At 36.7% G+C, this 11,298-nt stretch overlaps 1 protein-coding gene across 1 annotated transcript; it reads right to left on the minus strand.

Moving 5' to 3' along the window:
* Positions 1-5,261: 5,261 nt before the first annotated feature.
* Positions 5,262-5,873, minus strand: LOC131075800 (uncharacterized). Its single transcript, XM_058012697.1, has one exon. It carries the CDS (start codon positions 5,871-5,873, stop codon positions 5,262-5,264), a length of 612 nt encoding a protein of 203 aa, XP_057868680.1.
* Between the last annotated feature and the right edge of the window lie 5,425 nt (positions 5,874-11,298).

The following is an 11,298-nucleotide window of genomic DNA, read 5'->3' on the forward strand; positions in this document are numbered from 1 at the left end:
TATCAACTATACACAAGAATACAAATGAATCGTCCAAGCATAATATGTTTTATTTTAACAATGGTCTATACTTTTAGTGGAGTCAAGTAACAAAATTAACTTGAATCTTGCTTCTTAAAAAAAACAATTCCACCACTCTCCCTATAACATTACCACACGTTTAAATAATAAAGAAATCTCTATTTTAAAATGAAAGAAAACATAATAAACTATATCATGTTAAGAGCAATCTTTATAACACTGTTGATACTTGAAAAAAATTCAATTAAGATATGTGTTCAACAATAGTCAATACTTCTCTTCCCAAGCTCTTCTCTCAGTTATGGGCAAAAGTCCTACCCACTCTTAACGTGGGTTGTTTGTAGTCTGTAAGTGGTTTGTTAATGGTGTGGGTAGTGTTGTAAGTGGTCTTTGATGGCCTATGTATTGCTCTCAGTAGCTTCTTTTTAGTTTTGTATTTCTTTGTCTTTGGGGTTTTTCATGATTATATAAGGTCGACATTCTAATATACTGCTTAAATTAATAAAACATAATAGTGAATATATATAACAGAATCAAATAACAAAATTAACTCGAACCTCACTTCTTTAAAAAAAAAAAATACACCACTTTCCCTATAACCTTAGTAGTAAATAATACTCTAATTTAAAATGAAAGAATACATAATAATTATATGATGTTAAAAGAATAATCTTTATAACACTGTAGATACTTGAAAAACACTCAATTACAATATGTCTGCAGCAATTCAAAATCCACCAGTGAAGTGTTGGATAGTTAAAAAAATATAATAAATTGTGTAGACTTTAAAACAAAGTAAATAATTGAGAAATTTTGTATTAAAATACGCAGGTCATATGGCTAGGGGACTTCCGCCTTACAGAGGCAAAACAAGATCTTTAATACCGCGTTCTCACCATACAAAGCTAAAACCTTGTCAACTGTGGCTTTGTGGGAGCTCGACCCCTCGCCATACAAAGAGATGAAAAAATAATAAATAACAATAAATGTGATAAGATATATAATGACATTTCTGAAATGTACCCATCTTCCCAGTCATCTTAGAGAAATGAATTAAATTGTAGGCAGTACATTTATTTATTGTAAGATTCAAGGTCAAGGTTTATGAAAGTAGGTTATAAATTTTAACCAAATGATTGTAGTACATTGATTAATTTATTTATTTGATTAATGATTTTTTTTATTATTTGTTCAAATTTTAAAAAATAAGATTATATTATTCAATAAATTAGGGGTGATAAAATGGTATATTTTGAGTTTATATAAGATCAAGTTCAAAACAAAATATGAAAATAATTTAAATGGAGTTAAGATGAAAAATTAGTGGGTGTTAAAAAGGTGTATCTTGAATTTATGTAAGATCAAGTTCAAAACAAATGATGAAAATAATTTAAATGGGATTAAGTCTAAATATCAATAATTATAACTTGATCAACTAAGTAATAAGAGTAATGCACATCTAGTTTACTTCAAACATCAGTATGGAGCCATCAAATCTCAAATGTAGTTAAATCTAGAAGAACTATTGAACAACAATATGGACAATAGAATCCAATGTCTTTAAAGAGGATGAAACCATCATCAATAGTCTCCCAACCATTGAGACCAACCTCCTCCTCTTGCTCTTCATATGTAGGCTATTAAAAATGAACAAGAGAAATAGCCAATCCAAAATCTAGTTGAATAGGAGCACTATGCCTATGAGAAGAAGTAGAAGGTAGCTAAGAAGGTTGAGACCAACCTCAAGCTTTAAAATCCCTAGAGCCTTGAGGTTGGGAACCTTGAGACTTGGGATATTGATCTCTTTTGATAGATTGACTACAATCACACCCACACCCATGAGGTGGGGAGGGGGAAAGAGTCAAAACTCTCACAATCATGTAGAGGGCATTGCCTCAATGATATAAGAACTCTTGTATATGTGCAACTTCAAGTGCAAATCTATGAGCTTGCACCTTGTAGCTTTATTATATAGATAAAGTGTAGTGCCTCTCCTAGACTTGCATTTTGATTTACATATTGATAGACCTAATTAGACATATGATTGATGTTTAGGTGGTTATTTATGACTCTATTGCTATCTTAGATGGTATTGCTGATGCCAGTGCTCTATGTGGATTTATGTTATTTGATATGACTCATCATGTTTGGAGATTCATATGATTGATGATGCTAGACATATTATATGATATATGACATTTGATGGTTCTTGTGGATGTTAGTACGTAGAATCACCTTGATGGGTGGATGGATTTATATGATTCATGGATTTATATGTGATTATAGCTCATGTGGATCATATGACTTATGATGATATGATGGTACTAACCCTATTCCATGTTTATGATTTTATGCGATGATTGATGATTTATTGTATGATTGTCTTTGTGAGTAGAGACGATGTCATATCACTCATTGCGAGCATCATATGTTGTCGTGATTCTCTATCACTTGCTTGTTTATTATGATGTATATGTATTGTATATGTTGTGTTTAGTGTTTTATATAGGTTTGCAGGTACCAAACATCGATTCCACCCGACTTCATAGGTCTGAGCATGTCTTTATCCCAACGACAAGTTGTCGAAGATGACATAGTTTCCATCACACACTCTAGTTTCTAAGTTGTGTACCTTGTCGATTGCACCATGACGTAAGTAGAGGTTAGAGTCTTGGGTTGTGTTCTCTTCCTTTGGCGTAAGATGCTTTGAGTCTATGTATCCCTAGTTGGAGTTGTATGATTATTTAATTATTTAATATTTACTTTGATTAATAAAGTTTAATTATTGATTTAATTTATTATTTGATTTAATGTTTAATTATTGATCTAATTAATTTACAATTTGATTTATTGTTTAATTGAAATTTAATTATTATTTATTGTTTACATTATTATTTATTTTTTAATTACTTTTATTTTAATTGAGTTTTTATTTAATGTTGATTAAAGGAGATTTATATTTATTTTATTTTATTTTACTTTATTTTATTGGTGTCTTTTTTTTTTTTTATAAAAGTGGAGAGTCCACTGAACTTATATTTATTCAATGCAAATTTTACAATGGGTTCAGACATGGCATACCGACAGGAAAGAACCCGCAAAAAAACCTCCGGTTGTAGCCATTTTTAAATTTACAATAGACATATATAGCCCTTACAACTAGTATGTTTCGACTAAAAACCCCACCCTCCTATCACTACCTATTATTACAAAAAGATTGATCTGACAATTTTAAACAGAATAACTCCAATCGAAGAAGAGATAGGAATGAAGAGATAGCTGCATGAGAGAGAGTTCACTTTCAGGACCACTGCAAACCGTTTCGAACAAAATAAAGCCAAGCTGCCTGCCACCCTGCAAAAAAACCAAAAAACCACCAGCTACAGCACAAACAATATGTTAGATATCCAAGAACCAGGAACTAGTGATCTCTTCCGGTGGCAGCTGAGAAGAGAACTAAGGTACAACCACCCTTAAAGGGAAGGCCACACAAGCCGGAGCAGAACACAAAAAGCCCAACGAGATCAGTGAATGCAGAGCCTGAAAAACAACCCATGCTTTATCCACAAAATTGTCAGGAGCCAAATATAACAAAAAATCCATAGAGGCTCTAGTAGTCTCCAAGGAGTCACATATCAATCCCATTCGTAACTGATGAAGCAAATGACTAGACCGACCATTAGCCAAAAGCTCATGGCGAGGAAGAAAACCCCTGTAAGGAAAAGAGCCCATATCAAACTGATAACTATCCAATGCAGCAGAGACCAATTCCCAATTACAAACTGTCAGAAAGACAAACGAGGATACCAAGAGGCGAACCAAATCCAAATCCAGCAGAACATCATAACAAACAGTAATAAAACGAGAGAGAAGCTCATCATAAGAAATTTGACGAGCAACCTGTAACCACCTACATCCCAAAAGTCTGCGAAGCTCAAAATCCACTGCGGGAGTAAATAAATTGAAAACCTTACCAAGTTTAACAAAATTATCCTCACTTGCATCACCATCCCCCAGTGACCGAGCTTCTAGAACCACTCTATATACTCCACCTGAAAAAGAGGACAACATTTGCAGGAGGAAGGGCACCGACAATCAAACACAAAAAACACAAAAAACTGTTGTTTGACATTGACATAAGTGAAAAGTATTTAAAGGAACGGAATTGCCTGAATATCCCACAAATGTACTAAAACAACCACTAAAATCCCACTTGTATCAATTCACATGCATTTAAAAATCTTCCATTAAAAATCATAAGTGACTCTCCCACAAGTGGGATACTAACACACAAAAATTAAAACTAACCGTACTCCAAACTGAGAGACCCATAGAAGCACAAGGTGGCCAGCAAGTGGATATTAATCATCGGATAATAAAACCTTACAAACGTACTGGCAGCTGGAGGAGATGAAGCATGCAGAAAAGAATGTGGGCCTAAAGGATCATGATTACACAAATGACACATGCCACAACCATAACCCGAAATAAATGAGGATAATATTGACAAGACATAAAAACACATAAGAATCGAAAAATAATATCAAAGGAAATCTGTCTCCAAACTTAAATAGAAGCTTATGAAAACTTTTTAGAGAAAATTCCCATGCATTTACCAAATAAACCATTTAAGTCGAAGAGGCCAAGATGAAGATCCCAAACTGCAGCTTTAACTCAATGTGCACCAAATGTGACAATATTCAAAAGTGAGCAAGAAAAAACAAAACAACACCTCATAAAGGAAATACAATTTATTTTTACCCCCATATGTGTACCGAACAGGAAAAGATTACACCATATTTAACAAACAAGCTGATAAATAATGACAACCAAGCCTAAATCTCCAATTCTTAAGTAGTACACACATTGCCATCTAACTCGAATACCAAGATGTGTAACTACTCCAAATGCAGATAGATATAAGGCCTTCTATCAACACATGAAGTAGTGATACAAACTAAATTGAGAAGAAGAAAATATGAATACGTCAGTAAGAAATGAAGAAAAAGAACCAAAGATTTTGACATATAGTGCAACTTTAGAAACAAATAATCCCTCCGATCATCTAGAAATGTATGTATTAATGTCAAACCCAATTGCAGAAGTATAAAGAACTCCATATGCAGATAGGAATAAAACTACTCCTATTGCCACATGACGACCAGATACATACTGAACTGAGAAGAGGATAATACATATATATATCAACAAGAATGGAGTAATACCCCAAAATAGATACCTTAAACTGAGGAGTGAGACATATACCCAAAGAGGAGTTCTTGAGGAATGTCACCCACTACTATATTCTTATGAATAGCAGCCAAGTCAATAGCCAAATCAGCCAGGAAATCTGCCACTTTGTTTAACTCACGAAAGCAATGGGATAATACAAAAGTATCAAAAAAGGATAACTTCTCCAAAATATGATCAATTAAGTACTTCAAATGCCAACAATTACTTCTGCAATTCATCACACTTTGAATAACTACCATTGAATCCCCCTGAATAGAAAGGTGTTTGATCCCAAGAGAGATAGCCAAGTCAACCCCAAGTGACAAAGCTTGACATTCAGCGAAATTGTTTGAATGAGACCCAAGGGCATGGCATTGAGTAGCAATTAGGATAGCATTATGATAAAAAATGGCCATACCAGCCCCAGCCAGACCTGGATTCCCCCTAGAAGCACCATCAAAATGAAGCTTGAAATGACCTGGAGGAGGAGGAGCCCATTTTGCCACGATCCTCTTTGATTTAAGAACCAAACTCTTTGCAACAGACCCATGAGAGGGGATAGAAGCCAGAAGTTTCCAAGTCCTAGTGATCATGCCATCCCAATGGGAAAAAGATGTCATATTATCTAAATTTTTATGGATGTAAGACAAGGCCACCTCCGAGATAGAGGCCTCTATCTTGACTAAGATATCAGAGAGCGAAGAGGATGTCTTTTTAAAGATCCTATTATTTCTCTCTGACCAAATGTTCCAAATAATAATCGAAGGGGCTATGATCCAAAGACAGACATAAAAGGAAGAGGAAAACAAAAGAGGCCAAGCTCTAAAGTGAGAGAGAAGATCCCCACAAGTGGCAAAAGACAAGCCTAGCTTCTCAAAAAACCAATTCCAACATCCTAAAGAAAAATCACAATGGAGGAAAAGGTGAGAAGACGATTCCAATTTCTGTTTACACAACACACAAGGGAAAACAACCGATAAGCCCATTCTATCTAGTCTCATGCCGGTGAGAACCCTATCTTGAACCGCAAGCCAAGCAAAAGCTTCAGCCTTCGGCAGGCATGAAGGATGCCAGAATAATTTATAAGGCCAAGAGGGGAGGACCATAGCCGGCATAAGAGAATTGTAACCATCTTTCACTGTGTATTTTCCAGAAGAATTCTTAGTCCAAATGAGCTCATCATCCTTCTTAGACAAGATGATGATTCTATCTCTAAGGATCGAAGAAAAATCTACCTTCAAACAAGGGCTAACAGGAAGGAACTCAATCGATTTCCATTTAGCCAGCACCAAATTTCCACATTGAACTACATTAAAGTAGTCTGATAAAAAAACCCCCCATTTATCAAGGAGTATTGCTTTCAAGGGAGACCAATCCCTAATAGAATCTATAGGACAATAACCATTCCAAGCATCAGCCCAAAATCTGACTTTAGAACCATTGTGCACAACCCAAGAAAGATACGGTAGCAGGACATCTCTACATTTACCCATGAAGTTCCAAATAGCCGACCCCTTAGGCAAAGTTATGGCCTTGAAAACAGACTCCCTAGAACCATTAGACAAATACTTAGCGAACATGATTCTAGACCAAAGGGAAAGCGGATTTTCATACAGTTTCCATACTAATTTGGCCCCCAGAGCTAAATTTTGACTCTCCAAACTACGAATGCCAGCCCCTCCTAGTTCTTTAGGAAGACAGACCTTGTCCCAAGCTAACAAGGGGATCCTAGACTTCCCATCCCTATTATTATTCCAAAGAAAAGACCTCAGAGTATCTTTAAACTAACAATAACAACCTTAGGAGCTTTTAGAATTGACATTAAGTAAATTGGCACTGCATTCAAAATAGACTTAATCCGCACAATTTTCCCAGCCATGGTAAGCCATTTATGATTCCATGCCAAAATTTTCTTCGACACCCCTGAAACAATTTTATCCCAAAAACTAACCTTAACCTTATTAGAAAAGAAGGGAACTCCTAAATAGGTACAAGGTAGAACCCCCTGTTGGAAACCCCAAAACCTTTGAAGCTTGTCCTGAAGCAGAGAGTGGGTATTTAAGAAAAAGATCTTAGATTTCTCCTTATTAACCCTCTAGCCTGAGAAGGCTACATAATTCCTGATCACTTGATCTATAACTCGAGCCTCCTTCAAAGATGCACCACCAAATAAGAGGGTGTTATCAGCAAAAAGACAATGGGAAATCCTCTGATCAAAATTCTGAATTTCGATACCCTTCCATAAACCATTCTCCCGGGCTGAGCCAATTGCCCGACTTAGAACTTCAACAAATAAGATAAATAAAAAAGGTGAAAGCAGGTCCCCTTGCCTTAAACCCCTAGAAGAATGGAAGAAACCACAAGGTGACCCATTAATGAGAATCGAGAACCTTGCCGAAGAGATACAAGCCATAATCCATTTTATCCAGGCCAAGGAAAAGCCCAACCTAACTAGAACTATTTTTAATGCCTTCCATTCGACCCTATCGTAGGATTTCATCATATCTAACTTAAGGATCATGGCAAGATATTTCTGGGCAGAAATCGAATGTAAGACCTCATGAGCAACAATAGCCCCTTCAGGAGTTTCCCTCTGCGGAACAAAACCCCCTTGTTCTAGAGATAATTTTTGGTAAAAGAATAGCCAGCCTTAAAGCAATCACCTTGGAAAATATCTTATAAATAGTGTTACATAAGGCTATAGGACGATAATCTGCAATGGTTTTAGTGTCCTCCTTCTTAGGTAAAATGACTATTAGGGTAGTGTTTAATTCTTTAAGAATAGACCTATTTCTCCTACCTTCCTCTAAAGCCAAAAGAACATCCTGTCCCACAAAATCCCAACATTTCTGGAAAAACAAAGGAGTAAAACCATCAGGCCTGGGAGCCTTATCTAGATTCATAGCAAAAACCGCCCTCTTAACCTTGTCTAAAGAAAAAGGAGGCATTAACATTCTATTAGCCTCAGGAGAAACAAGAGAGGGAATGAAAGATGGAATATTGTTAGAAACAACAATATTTTTAGATGAAAGAAGATTCTTAAAAAACTTAACTGCTTCCCTAGAAATATCCCCATCATTTGAGAGAATCTTCCCCTGACTATCCTGGATACAAGAAATCCTACTCCCGACCCTTTTCATTTTAGTGCTTGCAAGAAATTTTTTTGTATTCTTATCCCCATCTGCTAGCCATAACTCCCGAGATTTTTGTCTCCAATAGACCTCTTCTCTGGCCAAAATTTCATCGATTTCACTCCTAAGGGACCTGATTTTGTCTAATACCTTACCACCCAAACCATGCTGCAAAACATTCCTATTCAGGACTTCTAACATATCTAAAATTCTTTGTTTTTCTTCAAAAATATTCTTAAAGTGAAGAGAGTTCCAACTCCTAATCTTTTTTTTTAAGAAAACTGATCTTCTTGACCAACTGAAACATTCTAGATCCTCTTAAAAAAGGAGCCTCTCCCCACCATTGTCGTAGGAGGGGAAGAAAAGAGGTATCTCTGAACCACATTGGTTCAAACTTAAATGGAATTTTGAAGGAAGATCTATCCCTGACAATGGTCAGCGAAATCGGAAAATGATCTAACCCAGACAGGGGAAGGATTGAAGAAAAAAACTCAATGTCAGAATCAAACCCATTAGAAGAGAGTAAAAATCTATCCAAACATTCCGCAATCTGAGAGAAGTTTTTCCTCATATTAGTCCATGCAAAAAGACCATTATTAGGTTTGCAGTCAAAAAGAGACATGTCAGAAATGAATGCATTAAAATCCTCCATTGACTTCTTGTTTGGAATAATCCCCCCCAATTTTTCAGAAACATCCAAGATAGCATTAAAATCTCCCCCTAAAATGACAAAAGAATGATCCCTAAGGGGGCTGACACCCTAATGAGTACTTGCCAAAGATCATATTTGGCCAAGATACCTAGGGGGGCTTAAATGTTAAACACCCAAACTTTAAAGCTAGAAGCTCTGTAGGAAACTAAAGACAACATCCAATTTGGCTCGGATGCAACCATCTTTACATCAACAACAAAATCATTCCATAACAAAGCAAGGCCTCTCGATGCCCCAGCAACCGGGCATGAGAAAAACTTCCACTTTTTCCAAGATGAAAAAACTAAATCCGAATTTTGTAACTAGAGTTTAGTCTCCTCGAGCAAACCTATATCCCACTTAACCAAGTCTAACTGAGACTTGATCAAGCGTCTCTTGTTAGGGGCGTTTAAGCCCCTAACATTCCATGAAATAAACCTCATTGTTCTCGAGGGGAGGTTGAAACTCCCCTCTTTTCTAAAATGGGAGATGAATTCTCCCCAAAGCTTTTATGCAAGCTTCGCTTGACCGCAACAGATCTAGTCACCGGAGGACTAATGACACATTTTCTTCTTTTTAAGAGAACCACCACTTATTCCCTTTCCCAATGTCAACTTGGAAGACTTCTTGAATGAGGATGACAAAACTTGTTGAATGTCTGCATCTATTTCTAGCCGAGTTTTACGATTGTTTAGAGGTCTATTCCTGCCCAGGGACACTAGGACATTAGGGAAATTCAGCTAAACCTGAGAAATTGATGATCGAATGGGTGTTTTGGCTGGGGATGAACGAAAAGGCTGAGCCACTTCCTGAAGAACCACATGATTTGAAACATCCTGGGGTGAATTGATAGGGACCTTAGAAGGATTTAACGTAGGAGAAAAAAGCAGGCTGCTATGAATTAAATCCAAGTCATTTCCCAAAGAACACAAAACCTTTTCAGAGATCTCCTCTTCCACAAGGTCCACATTAGATTTAAGCAACCGCTCAACTTGCTGAGCCGTGTGTTCATCAGGAGAAATATTCAGAGACTGAGGCATGTCACATTCCCTAAAAGGCTCATTATGGAGTAACTCTTTCACTTGTTGAATTAAAACCTCCTCTTCCTGAATTAAAGGGGTTGACACAATAGGAGCAATGACCCCGAAATTTAAAGGAGGACCAGACGGTCCCTCTTCCCCTAACCTAGCACCTAGTCCCTCCATCGGAACAGGTGGAGCAAGGCAAACAATTGAATCAAGAACTAGAGGAGAACCAACTTTACCATGATCACCAGACTGAGAAACTTCTAAAATAACCTGAGATATATTGATTTTGTCCCTATCTAGCTCAACTGTAGCAGAATTATGATTAAGGGGAGAAAAATTGTTAAGATCCAACTTAGGTTGATGAACAGACCCAACCAAGTCCTGATAAAAAACATTAACCGAAGTATTCTGCTTCTGCTTAATGTTAGCTGTAGTAATAACCTCCTTGGGGTGACAAACCGATCCTACCAAAACTTGAGAGGAATCTTTAGCAGTGGTAGGGTTTAAAGGGGCATTCCAATCCTCCTTATTGTTCATGCCCGATTTTCCTTTTCGAAAATCAAAAAACAAGGGGGCATCCACAATAATCAGATTTGTACACAAATCATCATCCATCTTCACAATGGGTTGTCTCCAAATGCCATCATTAGATTTAATATTACATGAGATTGGACAAATTGATGAAAGAGAAACCAGAACACAAATTTTTACTAGAACCTTCCCTTCCTCAAAAACAGATTTATAAGTCAAAAAATTCCCCACATTATCCCCTATGGATTTCAGCACTTCTGGATCCATGAATTCAAAGGGGAGCTGTGGCAAGCCAAACCAAACCGGAAGCGATTTAGGTTTGGCCCATTTTGGAACAAAAAAAGGTTGCCAAGCAGAAACCCTAACTAAAACATTACCAAACCAGCGAAAAGAATTTTCCAGTACATCATCCTTACTATGAGGGGATTCAAAGACCAAAACACAAAAGTTAGAAGATAATAGCTGAAGACAAGCCAATGATGACCACCGTTTTTGAAATTTAGAATGTAATTTAGATAAATTGGTCGGAGGACCCCATATTTCTCCTAAAATAGCCACAGCGTGTAACATGGTAGCCCTATCAGCCACAACAGAACCAGAGAAATAAAAAAAGGGACGCGGAAACCAAACCTCCTTCGAAGGACCAGATTGAACCATTTTACTA

The sequence above is a fragment of the Cryptomeria japonica genome, chromosome 10 (assembly GCF_030272615.1).
Source record: "Cryptomeria japonica chromosome 10, Sugi_1.0, whole genome shotgun sequence".
In the NCBI taxonomy this organism is placed as follows: Eukaryota; Viridiplantae; Streptophyta; class Pinopsida; order Cupressales; family Cupressaceae; genus Cryptomeria; species Cryptomeria japonica.